This window comes from Channa argus, chromosome 7 (assembly GCF_033026475.1).
Source record: "Channa argus isolate prfri chromosome 7, Channa argus male v1.0, whole genome shotgun sequence".
NCBI classification, from domain to species: domain Eukaryota; kingdom Metazoa; phylum Chordata; class Actinopteri; order Anabantiformes; family Channidae; genus Channa; species Channa argus.
In genome coordinates, this window is record NC_090203.1 from 13837200 (window position 1) to 13858659 (window position 21460).

General features: G+C 38.4%; 3 protein-coding genes across 5 annotated transcripts; 1 reads left to right on the forward strand and 2 right to left on the reverse strand.

Annotated features, from left to right (window-relative positions):
- Window positions 1–460: 460 nt before the first annotated feature.
- On the reverse strand, window positions 461–2287 carry fkbp14 (FKBP prolyl isomerase 14). Its single transcript, XM_067509958.1, has 4 exons — window positions 1949–2287; window positions 1503–1654; window positions 1254–1381; window positions 461–1140 (listed from the first exon to the last, which is right to left on the reverse strand). The coding sequence occupies exons 1-4, from the start codon at window positions 2209–2211 to the stop codon at window positions 982–984; spliced, it is 702 nt and encodes a 233-aa protein (XP_067366059.1). The 5' UTR covers window positions 2212–2287; the 3' UTR covers window positions 461–981.
- Window positions 2288–2486: 199 nt separating this feature from the next.
- Window positions 2487–11097, forward strand: plekha8 (pleckstrin homology domain containing, family A (phosphoinositide binding specific) member 8). Its single transcript, XM_067509944.1, has 13 exons — window positions 2487–2674; window positions 3147–3263; window positions 3388–3543; window positions 3667–3788; window positions 4013–4171; window positions 4260–4300; window positions 4510–4628; window positions 5728–6076; window positions 6900–6985; window positions 8200–8258; window positions 8740–8941; window positions 9015–9076; window positions 9210–11097. The coding sequence occupies exons 1-13, from the start codon at window positions 2635–2637 to the stop codon at window positions 9405–9407; spliced, it is 1710 nt and encodes a 569-aa protein (XP_067366045.1). The 5' UTR covers window positions 2487–2634; the 3' UTR covers window positions 9408–11097.
- A 1163-nt stretch (window positions 11098–12260) lies between these two features.
- Window positions 12261–21314, reverse strand: colq (collagen-like tail subunit (single strand of homotrimer) of asymmetric acetylcholinesterase). Of its 3 annotated transcripts, none has more exons than XM_067510901.1 (17): window positions 20444–21314; window positions 19712–19821; window positions 19338–19445; window positions 18557–18601; window positions 18393–18419; window positions 17508–17579; window positions 16929–16991; window positions 16789–16815; window positions 16604–16648; window positions 16458–16493; window positions 16273–16353; window positions 16071–16167; window positions 15360–15490; window positions 14842–14961; window positions 14597–14723; window positions 14398–14500; window positions 12261–14293 (listed from the first exon to the last, which is right to left on the reverse strand). In XM_067510901.1, the coding sequence occupies exons 1-17, from the start codon at window positions 20541–20543 to the stop codon at window positions 14224–14226; spliced, it is 1362 nt and encodes a 453-aa protein (XP_067367002.1). In that variant the 5' UTR covers window positions 20544–21314; the 3' UTR covers window positions 12261–14223. The 3 variants fall into 3 exon arrangements, with proteins under 3 accessions (XP_067367002.1, XP_067367001.1, XP_067367003.1); XM_067510900.1 differs by having other exon boundaries at window positions 14597–14738; XM_067510902.1 differs by lacking the exon at window positions 19338–19445 and having other exon boundaries at window positions 14597–14738.
- Between the last annotated feature and the right edge of the window lie 146 nt (window positions 21315–21460).

Sequence of the window (21460 nt, forward strand, 5' to 3'; positions counted from 1 at the left end):
CAATCAACTAACATCTTATAAACCTTAAAAACAGCCTATGCCAGTTTTTTTTATGTCTATAGCTGTAGTCCTAGGAGTTTCCTGAGAACTAAATTTGTAACCAATAAAGCACATAGTGAGCCATTTCCTAGTAATGGAAAATAAATGGTAGTTTTACTATGTGGAATGTAACTCAACAGAACTACGACTATGGCAAGGGTCACTCTATTATCTTAGATGAGGGTTTCACCTGGTTTTTATAGACAAATTTTAACTCAAAACCATTCGGGCATTTTTGAGTTTTCCATGGCCAAATGTACATTTGTGGCTGGTAAAAGTCCCCTCCAGAGAACTGAATTAAATATAATTTGATTAAAGATTAAAGACAAACAGAATTTTGATATTGATCACTCCAAGTGAGTGAACCTACCGCTACTTGCAACTTGATCGTGATTTACTCTTGTTAGGAAGAAACAGCATATGTGGTTGCACTCTCGTTTTAATCATTTGATCGCCTATAAATAATATGGTAACTTTAAGACTGAGGCTCCTGATGGATTAAAATGTTTTAAGTATGATACAAAAGTGCCCTCTAGTGACTAATGAAGCCACGTACAAAAAACAAAAGAAAACAATGAAACAAAAAACCCATGGCACATTACACTACTCAGGACTCAAAACATTCACATGTTCAGTTTTCAAACATTTAGATGACCAATATGTTCTATTTAAAAACATATTTCATCAAATTAAAAATTTAATACTGCAGTTTGGGCACACCTCTAGTGATCTTATCAGTGCATGTAGAATGGAAACATTTATATTGCGGTATGACAATAGTGTTCAAATACAACGTAAAACAAAAGAACGCCTTGTACGGATGTCTGCATAAATCGGTACAAAAGGTAATTGACACTTCCTCTGTTCGAATCCCTATTTTGGAGAATATCATGACACAAATACTTTGGTAGTTTAAAACAAAAGAAACACGAGGCATATCATTTACAGCTCATCATGTTGGTAGATGAACTCCCTCGAAGATATAAAACCATCTTTATCTTCGTCCTCATTTTTGAAGATGTCATCTACCATCACCTCATGATGTGTATCATTAGGTGAGTATCCATGTTTCTCGAATTCCTTCTTCAGATAATCTTTCACCTGTGGAACACACAGAAACAATTTGCATTCCAGAAATTGTACACAAATATATATTCAGAAAAAGAAGAGAGTATGTGATTTTGCTTTAAAAAGCAGTTAGGAAAAAAATACACCTCTTCTCTGGAGAGCTTCCAGTCATCATTGAGATCCATCTCTCGGAAAGACTCGTGTGACCTGGGACCGTTTTGGATATCCATGAGCTCAATGTCAAATATTAGAGTACTGCTTGGAGGGACCTGACCTGCAGACAAACAAAAGTATAAAAAAGGACAAATAGGTTACAATAAAACACAGAAGTAAGGGGAAACTTGATGTACAGTAACACTCGTGTACTGGAATTTTCTTTATCAAATAATCTGTACCTTTTCCTTCCTTGCCATATGCCAGTGATGGAGGGATGGTCAGCTTCCTGCGCTCTCCGGTGCACATGTTCTGTAGACCTTTATCCCAACCCTTAATCACCTCTCGAATCCCAAGCGTGAACCATACTGGCTTTTTATCCCCATGTTTGTGGCTGCCAAGAGAAATCCATCACAGAGAAATAGCTTTGAAATAGCTTTCAGAAAACTCAAAACTGACACTGGTCCTTTAGATGCCAACTAACTATAATGAGGTATTACATATGGAGTTCTGAAAGTATAATGGCACATATGCAGTGTATTTTTGTTGTTATACAGGATGTGATAATGATTTTTAAATCTAAACAAACGAAAGTCAAACGTTTAATAAATGTGGATTTACTGCACAAGAAGTTTGGCAAAATTGCACAGCAATACACGCAGCACTACATATTAACGATAAAAGTTACCTGGAATGGAACAGGGTGCCATTACTCTCCAAGAATCCTTCGTAATGAACAAGAAGCATATCTCCATATTTTGATTTGCGGTAACACATCAAGGGTTTATGTAAAACTTCAATTTTCACTTCTGGCTCGGGCAGTTTTCCACCAGCGGCAAACACAAACAGTGAAGGCAATATGAATAGAATAGAATAAAGAATCATTTGGATTGAAAATGGCTCACTTACACAAACAAAGTAATTTAAACCTGTATTTAAAATATAGTACATCAAAATAGATACATGGCATGGATGCCAACTACGTGGCAACCAGCTTCAGCAAAGAACAGAGCCCCTGTTCAGTTGTCTGCCCTCCTCTTTCTACAATTGGATACATTTTTTCAGAAGCCCCGCCCTAGGCATTGTTCTGCTATGTTATTGATTCGCCTATATGTCAATCACCACAAACCACACCTACATAATTTAAATCCCTCTGACGTAGGTGGGTGGTCTGCCGTTTACCGTTTCTCGTGATGGCTTAGAGCCCTATTCCTGAAAAAGTTAACGCACTTTTATCTGCGTACCTATAATGTAACGCCTCTGACGTTGCTCCACAAATCACACTCGGCCCTCGATGGAGTCGCTGCGATCAGCTGTGCATCATATTTTGCTATGATAAACAAGTAATGAACAGCGGAAACACATCATTAAACAATGGAAGGAATATTGTATAAATGGACCAATTACATAAGTGGTAAGTGAATCTGACGGTCATTGTGTGTTTTAGGTTTTAGTGCTCGTATTAAGGCAGCTAGCTAGCATGACAACGTCACAGCGCACTTGGATTGAGTTTGTGATAATGTTAAGCAGCGGGCAAGCTAACATTAGCTACCGCTAGCTTTCAACTATGCATCGCTTTAGATGAACTAGCTGTCTGTCTTTGACATTACTAAATTAGCTTTTAAATTAATTAGAAGTTAATCTCATTTTTGAAGGAGCGGCAGTAACGTCAGGCAGTTTAGCTTAGATAGGTCCCATCATCTGTCATTATAATTTGACTTAACAACTTCTTAGTTTATGCTAACATAACATGAAGATTAACTCCAAGATCCCGAAGCTAGATAAAGCTAGTTTAACTTCAAATTTGCTTGAGATCATTATCCAAATATAAAATATCAAAGCACTGAAGTAAAGTTTTTTTATGTTTTTTTTTTTTTTTTTTCCAGGTTGGCAGCCTCGTTGGTTTGTGCTGGATGGAGGAACGCTGTCTTACTATGATTCCCAAGAGGATGCATGGAAAGGTTGCAAGGGCAGCATAAAAATTTCAGTTTGTGAAATTCAAGGTTGGTTATGGCTCATCATGGCTTGTCCTGTTTAACTTTACAACTTTGGCTAGGTACGTTTTTCTGTTTTTTTGGTTGTAGTTCTAATAAGCATATTTCCTTGTTTGCTTCTGCGTTTCATTAGTTCATTCCTCTGACTCTACTCGAGTTGACCTGACCATACCAGGAGAGCAGTACTTTTACCTCAAAGCCATCAATGCAGCAGAGAGGCAGAAATGGCTGGTGGCACTGGGAACAGCCAAAGCTTGCCTTACAGACAATCGAACAAAGAGAGAAAAAGGTATTTGGGCGCCATAACATCCAAATCTGACAAGGCACAGATTGCACTTACACAACTAGAAGTTGCTGTAAAATATTTTTATTGCCTTCCAAAATGTTGAGCCATTGCTTGTTACTGTTACAGAACTCCAGGAGAACACAGAGGCACTCAAAACTAAAATGTCTGAACTCCGATTGTACTGTGACCTTCTTCTCCAACAAGTAAACAAGATCAAGGACAGTGATGAGCTAGGAAATGCAACAGAGGTAAGGTTGCTGGTGTGAAACTGCAGTATGGGGTAGCCCACTTGCATCTAGGAAGACGATAAACTACTAGACCAGACAGGCAGCAAATGCTATTGCATACACAATTTTTAAAAGCTTTATAGAGCAGAATTTGTTACCATGTTCATCTGTCCAGATGTTCACGAAAGTGTTTGTATATGTCACAGTGTTAGCTAATTAGTAGGTTTGTGTATCTTTTTTTTCAGGTGGAAATAGATACTGGAAACATGGTAAAGTCTACGTGCACCACTTTCCTTAAAACTCTTGAGGAATGCATGCAAATAGCAAATCGAACTTTCAGCGCAGATATGGCAACACAGAGTCCACCAGGATCTCCTCCAGTAGCAGCCATCAAACCCCAGAAGGTACATTTTTGTCACTAAACTTGCAAATAATCAGTCTGTAATTGTTCTAAAAATAAAATTGTAATCTCCTTATTTTTTCCTGTACTAGGTTAAACCTGTAAACCAATTAAATCAGAACATTGGAGAAAAGTAGGTTGACTGGTTTTTTTTTATTTGCATACCATGTTGTCACATTCATATATAATGTTTCACTGCTAAAAAGAAATACATTTTTGATATTCTGCTATTAACGTATTTTTCATGTTACATTTCTTTGGCACCAGACATAGTCGCTAATCAAAAATACCCAAAAGCATGTAATTCCTAAGTAAGACACAGTGTGTCATAATTTATTCTAGATGGAGAGATTTGGCCGAAACATCAGGAGAAGCAATTGCACATGACAACCAGACCCTTGACTCTGTAACAGAGGGACCAGAAGAACCAGATAGACCTGAACACCATCCTTCCCGATCAGGCAAGTCTTGTGTCTCAGCTCTTGAATCACTCACTTTACATGCTGCAGAGATTTTGGAACTGAAAACCATTACTGAATTTGATACAGGGAAGATTGCACAGGGAAAATCTCTGCAGCATATCTGTTTGTTTTGTACTATACATCATCTGAAGTAATGTAAATAGATTATGACCTTTTTAGTGAGCAGACAGTGATAGATGCTCGGCTATATTATTGCATTTCTCTTAGCAGTAACAAAGCTTTTACTCAGGAGAAGCTACTACTGGAGAGGGAAAATAAGACCCGTGTATTCATACTTTTTTGCTGTGGAGTATCCATAATACATGAACTATATCCATAATATATGTACTATAAGTGCAGTGAAAAGGTGTCCATTTATGTTGTGGCAGACAGGGATCAGACATATTCAGCTGCATACTATTCAGAATACCCATGCTGACACGTTTCCAACCATCCTTCAAACCACCAGAGGGTGTTAATGTTGTGGTATTACTGTGGTTCTGACTTGACCAGTTTTAATGCCAGTCAACACAATTAAAGACCTGTAAGAAAATGTAGGAAATTTTTTTCTCTTCAATTGAAGAGAAAATGATTCGACAAATTTACAGGCTTATAGGAGACATGAAAGACTTAAAGAACATTTAGTTGGACTGTGTGTAAATGAAGCTATTAGTCTTTTTTATGGGACAGAAACAAAGAGCATTTTGCAGTTTCTGTTGGTTCTGGCCTCCCACTACACAGTACAGCATTTCACAAAACACAATGCTAGGTGTGGTCACAATCACATCTTACCACACCTGTTTGTGTTGAAGTAACCTTTGAATAGACAGAGGTCCCTGCAATGACACCTAATAATAAAAATTTTTTTGCATGAAGTTACTTGAAGACTCTCACAAACATGTCTTAAAACACTACATTCAGGTCGAGTGTGAGATTTGCATCAGGCTACCTTACCAGTTGTTAAATTGATTGAGTCATTATAGTTTTGTAACTCCCAAAAGCGTTACTTTGACAATTTCCTACAATATGCCAGATGAAAATTGGGTTTTAGCCTTTTTGTGATAGACATGTTAATGTGTTTGTCTTCTGTATCATACAGACACAGATGCCAATGGCAACAGCTCAGTTTACAAGGAGCATGTTGACGCTACTCTACACACTACGCAGAATATCTCTGATATTAAACACTATGATCAACTTCAAGAGGCGAATGAGGAAAATGTAGCTGAAGATCAAAAGGAAAGAAAACAAGAAGAGAAGGACAAAGTGTGTCAATGTCAAGAGCATGAGAACAACAACAAGGAAGTAACTACTGTCCGGCCTCAGCACCAACAGAGTAATGCTCCAAACTATAACAAGGCTCAACAAGAAGGCAAGATTTCCAAAGATTCAACAGAGTCGGAAGACACAGAGCAGGTGGAAACTTTCTTCAGCACAATGAGTCACAGGTATGAAAATGCTACTCTCGAAGGTCACATCCTTTAGTTACTATATGAATATACTGTCTGCTTGACTGTGCTATTTCACTATTACATTCTTAAGAATAATCTATTAAATCTATACAGTATGTAGGATTTTAGTCATTGAGGCACTGCTGCATTTTCTGACAGAAATGTAGTTAAGTAGCTGGTGAAAATATGTGCTATCTATATTGTATTACTGTGTTTTTCGAGAACAAATGAATAGCAGTTTGGAACATTTGAACTGAATCAAGATAACATGAAGTGTTTTATATAAGTGTATTCTCTCTTGATCACGTGACACAGAGACTCCCTCATCTGATATTTGGGTTTGTAATTATTATTTTTTTTTTACATTTCAGTCTGTATTTTGAGCATATTTCACTTTCTCTAATTTAAAACGTTGAAGATAGTTACTGAACAAGTAAATGGTATGAATGATCATTTCTGTAATTTCATGTTTTGAGGTAAATGTTGTTATAACAAATAATGGACATCTTTCTCTACCTCATCCAGTATTGAACTGTAAGATGAGGACTATGGTATGTGTGTTTTGGAAATAGTCGTCTGAAACTAATGGGAAGGTTTTAGACTTCATATTGACAAAAACAACTATGTTACGTTGTAGACATAGTAGCAGAAAAGTATGAGGTGCCGTCAGGCCCAGAATTGCATGACGGTGTGTTTCTCCATCTTGGCTTTGATGTTTGTAAAGTTTTTTCTTTTTCTGTTTGATTTGATCAAATAAAAATTGAAATGACACACTTACATCTAATATATTCTCCTGTTTGAATCTGTTCTACTTTTTTAGATTTAGTGATATAAGACTGGACGACGACAATGGTATCCCTACACAAGAGTTTTTGGACTCATGCTATGCAATAGTGCCTGTATTAGGTAGGACAGTCACTTTCTGTCTCTCTTCATCTTAACCTGCCACTGGGTTCCTTTATGCCATTTAAATCTGCAGTCATTTCACCTTTTATAACTTTAATAAGGAAAATAAGGCTTGTTTCTGAGTTTCTTCCCTTTTGTGCATTCTGTCATTTTTAATTAGATGGCCACTTTCTGTCTTGCATTGTTCATCTTTTTTTTTTTTTAAATCTTTCATCTTCCAATGGATATATACAATGATCAAGCATAACATTATGACCACCTGTGCAATTTAATGCAATCCAATACAGTGGCTCTGCCATTATTTCTAATTTCACCGTTATAATTTCTGTCAGACCTAAAGTGTCACCTGTTAATCCTATTTAGGACTAACAAGTATAACCTTGTAAAAGTAAAATTCAAAATCCAGCTGGTGTATTACATCATTACATCCTCACAGTGGTCATCAGGAGTTAGCTACCGAGAGATTTGCAGATTTAACTATAGTGTTCAACTTAGTTTTATTTAACAGCTCCTAAAGGTAGCTAAAGGTCCTAAACACGCCTAAAGTGAGGTGCGATGTATGTGATCTCTCAAGTTTGAATAAATCACAGCAAAATACATTTTTAAATATACTAATATTGACTTGGAAGAAATAAATAATTATGCAATAAATTAATTTCTAATTTATTAATAATTTTAGAGAGCTGGTTTTACTTTGACATAAACTAAACATAAAATGAAAATGAGTCTTTCTGTTTAGTGTCAAAAATAAAAACCAATGGCCATTTTTCAGTGTTTTAACAAAGGAAAAATGTAAGAGTTTCTTGGTGGATGATTGTTTTGTTTTTTGTTTTTTTTATGGCTCTGTATATCAAAACTGAGGTTCTGTCTCATCCAATCTTCACACACATACTGATATGTTTTATTTACTGTACATATGTGCTACATATGTACCTCGGTGAGGTTTTCGATGGCTGTGAGCAAAGCACAGTAAAATCTTTTACCTTTTTTATGCAGAACACAATCAGAAAATTGTGTAAGAAGCAAACAATCATTATTTTTCCTACTTTAAACTTCTATAATTCTCATAACTTGTTACATGGGAGTTATTAATAAAATGATCCAAGAAAAATGCTAATGGTCACAAGATCACACACCATTTCAAAAAAATGACACCAAACTGAGAATCTATACTTAATGTAACAACAATAAATGATCAGATTGTCTCTTCTCAGACAAACTGGGCTCTACGGTGTTTGCACCTGTTAAAATGGATTTTGTTGGAAATATCAAGGTAAGTAATCATGGTTTTAATAAGTAATTGATTTTTTTTCCATCAAAAAAAAAATGTCAATATTGCATCTATTTTATTTATAAAATAACCTCCATTAGGTCATTAGTGAGATATTTGTTTCGTTGCATACAAGCCTACATTACGCTGGTGCTTTATGGTATCACATTGATTATTTTTATTCTTGCTTTGCTATGTTTTACATCAGTTCCTGAGAAGCCACAAATCTGCTTGTTTTCCCACTATCCCTGCCCGCTGCTGATTACATTGGTCTTTTGTGTTCAGTCAGCAGTGGGTAGTGCAACAAAAGTTGGAGAACAAGCAAAATAGGGGCCTTTGAGGACCTGAACCATTAGTACCACTGCAATACATAAATAACAAATGTTTTTTTTTTTATATTATATTAAGTTGTTTGGAATAACAATGATTGCTTAATAGTATCAGGATTTATGTAACTACTTCGCCCTGTATTATATCCCTGTAGAAAATTCACCAGAAGCTGATGTCAGAGCCTGACAGCTTCCCCACACTACAGTCTATAGTTCTGCATGAAATCCAGACAGATGTTTCCCAGGTGCGCAACTCAGCTACTGAGGCTTTGCTGTGGCTTAGACGAGGCCTAAAGTTCCTCAAGGAGTTTCTGTCAGAGGTCAACAGAGGAGAACAAGACATCCAGGGAGCACTAAGTGAGCAAAGTCAGACGCACAAACTCATGTAATGAAATGCGTTTTCTCATGATCTGTCTCTTCTCTTACCCAGATAATGCTTATGGAAAGACCCTTCGACAATACCACGGATGGGTTGTGCGAGGAGTATTTGCTGTGGGTATTCCTTAATACACCATTGCTATCTTGTTGGTGTTTGATATTTAGCCCTGCTTGCGTTTTGACTATTTAAAAAAAAAAAAGATAATAAATGAATAAATATATAGTATGTTCAAACTTTTCCCCTCAGTTGGCCCTGAGAGCTGCCCCGTCTTATCAAAGTTTCACCGCTGCCTTAGTGTCAAGAGAAGGCGACGAGCTGAAGACTGGTTTCATCAGGGGCATACATAGGGACCTGGGAATGTACCTTCCTGCCATGGAGAGACAGCTGGCCATCCTGGATGGTCTGTATGAGGAACACAACCTGGAGTCCGATGAGGTTGTGTGAACCTCGGAATACAGGGATATGAAGGACAGAACCTGACTGCAGGGGCAGAGTAGTGCTGTTGAATGAAGGTGCCAGATACCCAGTGTATCTTATGTAGAAAATAATGTGAGCATTTCCTGTGTCGGTGTGAGGTGTTTCCAGTGTTTCTTAAACTTTACAACACTGGATGAGTTATGTTTGAAGAAGGAATTACTGTCTGTATTTAGGAGCCACCAAGTGGCAAAGCAAATTCTAACAATTGAGATGTGCGATGAAATATTGTTTACTAGTCTTGTTCAAAATATCATTGACAGTGTCGAGGTATTAAGCCCTATTATGAGACTCCAGACTCCAACCATAGTTATTCATGGTGACATTTGTTTCTGGTGCACATTTTGTTGCTGTGTTGTGGCTCTTTAAGTACTACAAATGTTTTAATGTACATAAACACCAGTAACTTCCCTGTTAGATTACTGATGACTGATGATTGAACTGATCCGAATACAAAGACATTTTTAAATCAATTTTTCCTTGGGTTCAAGAAAGAGTGTATGATGACATAGCGCTATTTTGACAAACATTCAATTGTAACAAAGTCCATTATATGCCTTATGTATGTAATAGAATTACATACTGGGCTAACTTTTAATGTACTAGTAAAACATTTTCCTTGCACTGACTGTTGTAGTTAAGTAGAAAGTGTGGTCAACATTTACTTTATCTCCTGACCTATAATGAAATCTTGCAGTTTGACAAGGTATGATTTGGTTTTACAGTGCTAGTGCATTAGAAGCTTTTGCTCTAGAGACTTTCCATGGGACCAAAAAGGAACTGTCACATGAATGGCTTTAGCCTCTGCTGCCTACAGTACCACAACACACAAGTATACAGTGTAGCTGTTAAAGTACTGACAACTGCTGAATATTTATGTGGACATCCTCTGCACAACCTTATGCTATTTTGCATTTTCACAGTTTCTATTTATTATGTTTTAAGTTATAAGGATCACATTAATGTCTTTGAGATCATTTCTAGCTTTTGTGTGAATGTATGGACCCTGGTATCCATAGAGCATGTTTACTGATTGCATGGTGTATTATGTAACATAGGTGCCAATAGGAACCGTAATATAGGCCAAGGTCTAGAATTAACCAAGTAAATTGATATCCTAAAGTGGATAGATGAAATGCAATGTATTTAATAAATTTAAATACATTGCTCCTTCTTTATCTCTGTATTATTAATGAACAGTAACCTTCAGCAAAACTGCTCTCTAGATTTCTCGTCCATGCACTGTTCTTGATTGTTGTTACCAGCCATACAAACGTTACGATGTAGAATTTTACAATTTTTAAAAAAACAGTAGTAAGATGCTGCCCGGCCATTGTGGTCGTAGATTCACTGAGCCATTTGAACAAGCAAGAGCATCCTCACAGGGCTATTTGAGGTCATACAGTACCACATAGTATTTTTTTTATAACAATTTTACTTTTGAGTTTTTAGGAATACTTAAAGTAAACACTTTTGGATATGACATAAGTCATTTGCAACAGGTGGATAGATGTTCAGTCTGCCATTTCCCTTTTGGATAAGGTCAGATGTTAATCCTCAAAATATGCTATTGTAATAATATAAACTGTTGGTTTTTTCTTTTCTATGAATGTATATAAGATGCTCATTGATTTTTGAGTAATAAAAATTTTTAATTGTCTTTGTTGAGTGCTATTGTCAAGTCCACAGTGAGAAAAGTCCTATCTCTGTTTATTAGGCAATGATGTCTCTCGGTCTACGTGTAACTTCGGTAAGCGGTATTTCTGGTCTGCACAGGCATTACTCTAAACAAGATGACATTTAAATGTGTGTTTAAATTGGTATTTGTACGTGCAGCAGTAGCATGTCCTCTGCCAGAACCACTGAATGCCAATAATTCCTCCCTATGGGGCCAGGGATTTTTACTTGGCGTGGGCCAACAGCTGGATCACTGCCTGTTTCCTGTCACTGTGGCCTCATTTGCATCACTTCTTGTGCCACAGCTGTAATGCTACACCAGCCAACCTGCACTAATAATACTTTATCAACTTCATGATCTTTAGAGCAACTTAAAATTTATACAACGGTAAAATCTGACAAAATGTTCAAGATCTGTCCAAGTTAATAATTTCATTTGTCTCTGTTTGAAATAGTTTGAAATTTAAGCTCCCCAAATAGAAAACTTGACTTGGGGGATCCTTCTGTGTGCCCAGCAGATCTTTTCATTACAGAGTCACTACAATCAGTTTCCCCACTGTATCCACAGTGACATTTAGTGCTGTATTGGGACATCTGTGATACAAATCAGATTGGCCTGGTCAGGGGAATGCACATGATTGGATAAATACACCAAGGTAAGCTTTTACTTGGACATCCCAGCAGACAAATTGTCCTGATGTAATTTAGAAAAGAAATACAGCATGCTAATAGAGTTACATAGACGCATCCATCCTCAAACATCTCTGCTGCCACACTGGACGGTAGCCCGTTCCCAACCTCTATCACTGTCTCATCTGCAGGCACAGACTAAGCTCTGAGGGGCTTTATCAAGACAAAATGAAAAGCTTAAAATTCATTTCCATGTCTGAGACAGCACTGAGAGTTCATTGTAGTTTAGTCTAACACAGCACTTTGCAAGGAGCTGCTGACAGCATCCTTTTTTTCCCTCCTGATAGACACAAGCTTTTTTCACCATGAGAGCTCAGCCCCAAAATCAATAGCATCTTTACCACGGCCTACTAGCCTTGCTGCCAATCACTGTCACTATTTGCTCAGAGCAGATAGAAAGAGAAGCTGCTGACAGCCTCCTGACCAACATATAAAAGGTGCATGTGTAACACAGAAAAGTTTCAATTCTAATTTTATTTTCAGTTCTTTTGAAATTTTTCCACAACTACTGTATAAACCATACGAGAGTAATTAAACAAAATTAAAATTTACAATCCAAGTCACAGTGAATTATATATTTCATAAAGCCTTACAGTACTTTATCACATGCGTTATGTTCAGGATTTTGTGCATACACAGTACATAATATAGCACGGCAGCACAGGCACAACATTCAACATATTTACTACATACTTCAGCTTTGTGCATGGTACGATTCATCACTATAATATTAGTTTTATCATACATACTGTAGCTAGCTATGCTCTGGCCAGACCAAAAATGACTTTTAAGACACCTGCTATGGTGATGAATGCAATGATTTACAAAAAAAAAATGTCTGACAAAGTGAAAGCTTTTCACACTGATTAGCACAGTATCACAAACATGCGGACACAATGTAATAACAGTCTTTATCATTCGGTTGCTTTTTCAGAAGAATGACTTTACATCACCTGACTACATCTAAGTATGGTTGAGAAAAGGACTATCTTGGCACTGTGACTCATACAGTGGCTTATGGAAATTATCAGCTTATATTGGCAAAGTCATTTTTATCTTTGGTGCACAACACACAGCAGACTACATCTACACTGTTAAGTTTACTGTTGAGTTTCTTTGTTGCCGTATACACTGTAAGACAGAAAGACTGGATAAAGAGGTATTAGAGTAAATACAGTAATAGCCAGACAACAGACTGGAATTTGAAATCCTCCCTCTTTAGCAGCCACAGACTATTCCAGCCTTTCCTGTGCAGTGAGAAAATTAAGAACATAACAGTTTTAAGCCTTTGCAAACAGTATATTTCATTTCTCATTGAAGCACAGGGAAGGAACATGATCAAATACAAAGTTGATCACTTAAAGCTTTTGTCTGAGTTACCAGTGTGCCTCAGGGTACAGTCACTGCCATATCATATACACAGAGATATTAGTGAAGGAAGCCGGTTATAGCTGTGTGGAGCTACATTACCTGTTGGTTCCTGAGAAGTTCTGAATTTATGAAACCTTGTCCAGACTCTGGATGTCCCTGTTAAGTATGGTGCCACCACAAGCTAAAGAAGTAAAGGCAGCGTTTGAAGGTACCCAGGAGCTGGGACACTTCAAATGTGGTATAACAGTCTCATTGGAAACTTTCAAGTGCATAATTAATGCATTATATGCACTTGTGTCTCCTACAAACCATATACAGTATTAGATTTTAATTTGTGCCTGGTTTCTCTCTCACAACTCAAATTGTTGATGTCATATTAAGAGTAGCCTATACAGTGCAAACCTCACTGTGGCAATGATACATAAACACTGTAGGTTACATGCTTAGAAAGTGACAGCTGCTGTCATGGTCTTAGTGATCCCAGCCTCATGCTGTGTGTCACTCACACTGCAGTAGAATACCTGGGATTACGGCTCTGGTTGTCCTACTGCCTCTGTTTCTCAACAGTAACTGGGTCAGGATTAATACACCACATGCCTGGCTACTGCTCCTCTGCAACATCTCCCACTGGCACTTTATTAAGTCTTTGCATGGCTGTCACACAACTGTCTCATCCAGAGACTGATTGTGGTCCAACGGGGTGTGGTAAGCAGGCAAGTCAAAAGTCCTGCTTGTTAAGACAGAGTGCAGATCTCCTGTGCATTTTCTATATGTAGGTGAAGTTTTGCGCCTCCAATGACACACTCTATAACTCCAAAGGAGCTACATGGCATCTGAGCAACAAAACAAAGGAGTTATATAGATATATATTTAGATGTATATATGTACGATTTGTTTTTCTTTGATCACAGAATCATTGGTTTCCTCTTGCTTTAGACTCTCTTGCTCAAAGAGCAATTGTTCTTTTTTTTTTTTGCATTAAAATATTCCTGTAATGTGTCAAGCAAACAACACACAGCGGATCCCAAGGCACTGCCCAGCTTCCTCCTCAAGTGAAGTACTTGCAGTTTGTGGAGTCAATAACACAGTATGGTGTGCACTTAAGGTGACCATAGGACCTGCAAATGACAGGAGCAACAGCTTTAAGTCAGTTTTAAATCAACAAAACACTTCATGAAGCTAAGATGTCTGACCACATAACAACTGTATAGGTATAGCTTACCCTGGAAGATATGAGTTACACGTCTGGTATCCAAAGTCTTTTCCATCACACTCTTCAGACCCTTCATAGCGATATCCGTCGCCACAGTAGGCATGTTTGCACTCTACAAAAAAAATAACAAGGATGCAGGGTCATGTTATATGTGCATAGCAAAGTAAAGGCCATTTTATAAACCACCTAACATGGAAAGGGGACTTACTGACACATGCGTCAGTCACAACTCTGTTCCTGTCATCACACTCCTCCCCACTGGCAATCTGCACTATCCCATCACCACAGTAACCTTCATCATCAGGTGCATTTTCCATGGACTGGAACGGCGTCATCTGGAATGGAAAAGTCTTTTACAGAGTTTTAAAAACTTGGAAAAAAATAAGGAAAACTTTTTCAATTTCTATGTATATAAAAGAGTTAAAATTCAGATTTTGCTGCATGCAGTGATACCTGGATTGGCAGCCAACCATCGATGTCTTTAAAATAAAGAGATCTCTGGTCTTTGCGGAATGCAAGAGCATTATCGGTGTGAAGGCGCTCCAGTTCTTCCTCATTGCTCACAACAAATATCTGAATGATATTCAAAAGGCAAAGTGAAGGCATTTACTTTCGTGTTTTCAATACTTCGTGCAGTTTACATTTAAATGTTGTTAGAGTAAAATTGTGACATATTGAGCATCAAAATGTCCCAGTAAGCTATAAGTATCTCAAAGCAATATCCATCTCCCCAATAGGTGTATTTTTAACTTTCCTTTCTTGTTTTTAAATAATTGATAAAAACCCAAGTATCCTGAGGGTTTCTATAATTTGACAAGTAAAAACAACATGCAGTTTAGTAAGATCAGAAATTAATGCATTTGGTATATAGAACATTTAATTTCAAAGTACTTTTCACAGATATGCCATTGGAGTCACAAATGAATTACAAACACCACAAATAAGTTTGTAACTACACACAGACATCTCACCGCTGGTACTTTAGGATAGATTCCTCTAGATGAATAGTCGTCAAATGAAGAACTACTGAGGGAGCTGCAGCTACACTTTCCAGGAGGCCCTGGTGGACCACGTGCCCCCTTTGCTCCAACCATATAAAGACCTAAACGAACGTGAAGAGAAGAGTGACAATTATGTACAACGCAAGTATGAGCCGTATGTTTAGAGGGAAGCAACAGAACAAGGCTTAATGAGCTAAAAGCCAAGCGTTATTGGGTGTAACGGGCTACAGCAGCTGCTATGAAAAATGTGTGTGAAAGTGTAGGTAGTATCATAGCTATCAAGAAGAAAACACAATCAATGTATTTAGGCAGAAACCTGATGACGATAACAAATGCCACTTTAATTATGTGGTGACATAATATTTGTAGAACCATAGAGAGGCTCGCCATATGTGAACCAAATTTAGCGACATGATGTCATGTTGACAGCATCTTGTTTCACCTCAGGGGATTAGATTTCTCTAGTGCTAAATAAGACTGCCGGTGGTACCTTATGCTGTGATCTAGAGTGTACTTCCCTTTGCTGACTGGGATGTTTGCATCCACTCTCACTGGCAACACAGCTTTTCACACACACTCTCAACAGAGTAAGTGCACATTCACACAGAGACCAATCCGCTCACAGTTATTGTAAATTCAACACCTGACTATTCATTGTTTTCTGAAAGATGAAATTGTCACCTGTGGCAGGAGAACCAGGAGGACCCGGGTGGCCTTGAGGTCCCTGTGGACCTGCTGGTCCCATAGGTCCAACGCTGCCTGTGTCACCTTTTACTCCCTGAAACACAACCAAAATAACATCCAAGGTGGTCAAATGTAATGAATACTTCTACTACTTCTATAACAGTGCAATCAGAATATCACATGTCCACAAACATTTCACCTGCTTTCCTCTTTTCCCTGGTCGGCCAGTCGGTCCTCTGTTTCCTGAGATTCCAGGTTCTCCTTTTGGACCCATTTCACCCTACACAACAAACTCAGTTTGTTCAGATTTTGAAAACTGTACTTCTAGATTAAAAAAAAAAAAAAAAAAATTAGTAACACTTCTTTTCTAAATGTGGTACTTACTTTTTGACCAAGCATTCCTGGGAAACCCATTCCACCCTGTGGATACAGAAGAGTAAGCGGTAACATCAGACTGGAGTTGGTACATTGTATATACAGTTCAGCAAATACTGCTTTAATATTTGCAGCAATACTGATACACTGCCCACCTTGTCGCCTTTCACTCCGCTATCACCTCGATCACCTCGAGAACCCTGATTAAGCAGATTATACTTTGTTATATTACCGAATATATTCCGTTATACATTATATATATCTCAAGTAAAAAGGAAAATGCATTCACTGAAGCTTGGTGTGTGTGTTTGTGTGTGTGGTGAATTTATTAAACACGTACCTTTTCCCCTTTATACCCAGGTAAACCCTAAATTGAATAATAAAACAAACAAAGTTCCCATGATGAAACAAAAATATTCATCCTTGATCATCCAAGAGTCATCGGTGCAGTAGTGTAGTTCATATGTATATAGACTATACCCTTGGCCCTATTGGTCCTCTGGCTCCAGGCAAACCCATCAGCCCCGGGTCCCCTTTCTCACCCTTACATGATAAAGAACATAATAAGGAATTAGAAAAAAATTAACTTTTGCCAAAAGTTCCAGCAGGATGACAAATTTTCAACCAGCCTTTTCTTCTCATGACACGGAGACTCAGTGTCTCTATTATCTAATGACTTTACTGCTTTCTGGGCAAAGGCTTTTCATTATCATCTTAGCTGAACCACTTATGTATCTTTGCTTAGTACAGTTTCTACTATAATTCTGTTTTTCCTGATTTAAATGTGGATTTGTTTTATATTTCACAATATTCCCCCAATTAAAAAATAAATAAAAAATCAGTGAGGGCAGATTTTCAATTCAGAAAGGGCTTTTACACCAATTCATTTTACAGAAGCTTCACTGAAAGGCTCTTTGCATGTTACATAATAGAGAATGTACAAATAAAACTAAACACAAAACACATAGCTAATAACTATCTGCATCACTTTATTATTACCACTTAGTTTCCTCATATCAAATATTATATCATCCACATTTTAAAATCTGACTTACTCACTTTGGGCCCACTTGGTCCTGGCCATCCAGTTGGTCCCTGCTGTCCAGGAAGTCCAGGAGGACCTGTCCGACCCTATCAAAAAACATACATTTTAAAACATGGCTGGAGACAAATAACACCTTATAACAAATTAACACATTAATCGTCAATAGTAAAAGTTGTTAATGAAACCATGGACTCTTGCCTGTCATTTAAAATAAGAAATCTAAAGGTAGTATTTGTTACATAAGCTGACAGCTAGTTTGCTGCAGTATTTATCAAACATTGGTGCACATGTACAGGGAGAATGACTTTAATGAGCCCAGTCACTTTGCTCCCTTTAATTAAATGATGGTCTGTATATAGAACTGGAGCCGTGCTTGTGGGAAATAAAATGATTTATGACCTGGCTGAAGCACTAAGCTAAATTGCACCGCAGTGGTGCATAGCTGCTCAGTCAGGCCACCCGCCACTGAAGCTCTCCCACTGGGAGAGTGCAAACAGTGACTGATCGTTTAGGAGGTCTCTTCTGCCTGCACTGATCAAGCAGTTTCCTGAGCTTTCAATAGAGCTGCGTGGGGTAATCCCTTCTAACAGAGCAGGCATCATGCTGGGTGTCTTTGAGAGAGGAAACACGTTTTCCTTCAGTGAAAAGAGACCAACAGCATGTTAACGCCCTCTGCCATCAAAACAGCCCCTCTCAGCAGCTCTGCACTCCTTGCATCCTGTCAACTTAACTGCTCTGTCTCCTGTCAAGGTTGTACTTGCTCACAATTTCTTGATGTACACAACCAGGCACTGGCAGTTGTCTGAGGTACAGTTAGCGGGCAGGCAGTGGCACGACATCTTATTTTTGAGAAAAATCCACTTAGAAGAGAATCTTAAATGATCCATGAAGATTCTCACCTTTTGTCCAGGTCTTCCGATTTCTCCCTGACAACAGAATGTGGAGGAGCAGACAAGGACAATGAGCCATTTAGTTTCATTGAATTTAAAAGAATGAGTAGCTAGTTTAAATGTTAAATGAGGCACATAAATCTGATTAAACTAGAACATGGGGACCTGTTTACCTTTTCTCCCTTAGGCCCTACTATCCCAGGTAATCCAGGTGGACCCTGAAGAGCATAAAACAATAAATATGCCACATGAATAGCAAGATATTCATCTAAATTAGTTTTATTGTCTACAGCATCCCACCACAAAGTCATGTCTGATTCTGAAAGCGAACAGCTGCAGTTTCAATTAGCTAAAGGCTGAGTGGCCACTATTGATTTAACAAGTGCCTTGTGGGTTTCTGTTGATATACTGAAACACAGCTGCTGTCCAGTTGCTGCTGCAACAGCCTATGATGAACATATACAGCAAAACATTTAACAATCCCTGGAGAAGGCTGGCTCTACAACTCAAAATGTCTTTATGTCTTTCATCACCAAAGTATACCAACACATGCTTGTGCTGGTAATCCCTGGAATGTACGCAACACAGTATGCCGTTCCAGGCAGACAGCTCTTCGGACAGTTTCTGAGAATGATGAGTGGCACACTGGCAGGCAGTGGAAAAAGGCTATTTGTGTCACAGCTAAATGTACAGCGTTAATAAGCTGCTGTGTTGCATGGGCTAGAGAAATCTCCATCTCCTGCTCTGCAGAAACTCTCGTATTGGAGAGGAGATTGGGGTAGTACTAATCCTTTACACTTTACATCTATCCAGAAATGTACACTATGAGCCATAATGACAATGAATCCTACCTCAGTGAAATAATGTGAAGTGGGTTTGAATTGTGCACAGATAGTTGCAAATCTACAGTTAGCAGTTTTTAATGCTGCCAACAGTTTAGAGTTCTGATCTTACCTGAGGTCCAGGTGGTCCAGCAGGCCCAGGGGGGCCTGGGACACAGGAAGAACCTTTGTCCTCATTGCCCTGCTCAGATTCAGCACAGGTATATAAAATACCGTCTTTCTGTAAAATAAAAATAGTAGCTAAATACTGTATTTCATCGATAAATGCTAAATTTCAAGGCGGGACAGTCTTGGAGAGTAGATGTTTTCCACAGTGAAATGCTTGTTGAGCCGTTTCTTTCTATAAGCACACTCCACCATCTAAGTGTTTTGACAATCTCATTCAAGGGTCAAAACACAGTAGGAGCGTGACAGTTTGGATGTCACCCAAGGACATATCAAGAATCAAGATATTCCACAATACAAAGTCACATGACTTTGACTCACATGAGTGTGGCGGCGCCAAAGTGAAGGAGGTGGAGGAAACAGTGGAGGTGGAGGTGGACTCAGCAAACAGCATGGGTTGAATATCTTCCGCTGCTCCTGGGATCTAAGAGCTGTGCAAGGTGTGCATGCAGTCAGTCACACAGGCAATGACACCAGGTGTCAAAATTAGAACAAGACCGTCAGCACAACTCATGTTATTGTGTTCTCTGCAGCATTGCAACTGATTATGAATCCTTATTTCTTCACCAAATTAATTAGAGAGAAGCTCTTTTCGAGAACCATGGACATGCATGAGCAAAGGAGGTGCAGCATGTAAAATGTGACACAATGAATATCCCATATGTACAGTACAATCATGACAAATCAAGGAGGCTAGAACATGCAGGAGCTGCACAAGCTACATGGAAACAGGTGCAAACTATCAAATCATGACACTCATCCAGCAGAGAGCTGGGCACAAATATGAAAAGCCTGTCTCTCACTGAAAGACTAGAGCTGGTCTTGCTATTTATAGGGGTATTTCCAGTCGACCTCATGGGTGAGAAGAAAATAAAAACATGTGCATATTACAAAGATAATGAGCTCAACGTGAATTCCAAAACTAGGCATTTTGTACCCATGCTTCTACAAACCAGCTTCATTTACACCTGTGCATGCAGAGTAGTGTATGTACAGTACATTACACTACACTAGCCTATACTACACACATGCTGTGACTTATAACATTCTTACCTGCTGGAAATGAAATAAAGCCATCCAGAAAAGAGGACTGAGCCAGGCCATAACCACAGAACCACAGTGGCAGATAGAGTCCAAGTGTTAGAAGAGTCATGCTGCTCCGGATAGTTGCCTGACTTTATTTCTGAGCCACAGCAGTCCTCATACGCTGTCTTGCTTTCTCCCTCTCTTCTCGCTGTCCTCTCCCTATGCTCCCCTCCCTCCCTGCTCACTCTGCTCTGTCTCCTTTACGCCCTCCGAAGAGGGTACACCGACCAATGCCTATTAAATCTTTCCTCTGCATCGGTGTGTGCTAAAATTACAGGAGACAGCCCGTCAGCTGCTTCTAGTGCCAATATTAGATCTCTACTACTGCAGGGGGTGTCTTTTGTTGTTTCGACTCCTCTCAGACAGAGGCTTATCACAGACTAACCCACAGTGGGTTTTTCGGCAAAGGATTCAAATAGTATTCTGCACAAAGGTGTAAAAGATCATGTGTGCCCCCCCCAATGACCACTTCTATAAATGTATAAATCCTCTTACCTTATCTCTAGAGTTGCACATCTTTTTTATGTAGCACATAGTGCATCATGGTATCCATTTGGTCCATGACATTGATTTGATTGCTTGTGCTGTCCCACAAAATTAAGTGGCCATATGGGGTTTTTTAGGGGGCTGTGAAAGCATTAAAACTCCTGCACATACAGGCAGCAAATTAAATTATTCTATTTTCTACACAAATACAAATAAACAAATTGCATAATCAAGGTCTGCAAATGACTGAGTAACTCTAAGAACTACATATCAGCATAAGTTACATTCCCACCTTCCAACATTTATGTTCCCACTGAATCAATTAAATAATACCCTGATTTTCACAAAATTAATCTGGGACTAATTTCGATAAATTATATAGCATTTTCGTTTTTATTTTTCCAATGAAAGCATCAGGTTCCAGGTTGAACTTGAAACCTGAAAAATATATTACGATTTCATAGATTGAAAAATTTATAAATAACATTCACTGTATAT

Coding starts and splice junctions, on each gene's coding strand:
- colq (XM_067510900.1), bottom strand. CDS start 20,543: ATGACTCTTCTAACACTTGGACTCTATCTGCCACTGTGGTTCTGTGGT. Junction 19,822..20,443: donor CTTTATTTCATTTCCAGCAG/GTAAGAATGTTA, acceptor CACCTTGCACAG/CTCTTAGATCCCAGGAGCAG. Junction 19,446..19,711: donor TTTGGCGCCGCCACACTCAT/GTGAGTCAAAGT, acceptor TTTATTTTACAG/AAAGACGGTATTTTATATAC.
- fkbp14 (XM_067509958.1), bottom strand. CDS start 2,211: ATGTACTATATTTTAAATACAGGTTTAAATTACTTTGTTTGTGTAAGT. Junction 1,655..1,948: donor GGCACCCTGTTCCATTCCAG/GTAACTTTTATC, acceptor TTCTCTTGGCAG/CCACAAACATGGGGATAAAA. Junction 1,382..1,502: donor ATATGGCAAGGAAGGAAAAG/GTACAGATTATT, acceptor GTTTGTCTGCAG/GTCAGGTCCCTCCAAGCAGT.
- plekha8 (XM_067509944.1), top strand. CDS start 2,635: ATGGAAGGAATATTGTATAAATGGACCAATTACATAAGTG. Junction 3,789..4,012: donor AGCTAGGAAATGCAACAGAG/GTAAGGTTGCTG, acceptor CTTTTTTTTCAG/GTGGAAATAGATACTGGAAA. Junction 4,629..5,727: donor ACACCATCCTTCCCGATCAG/GCAAGTCTTGTG, acceptor TGTATCATACAG/ACACAGATGCCAATGGCAAC.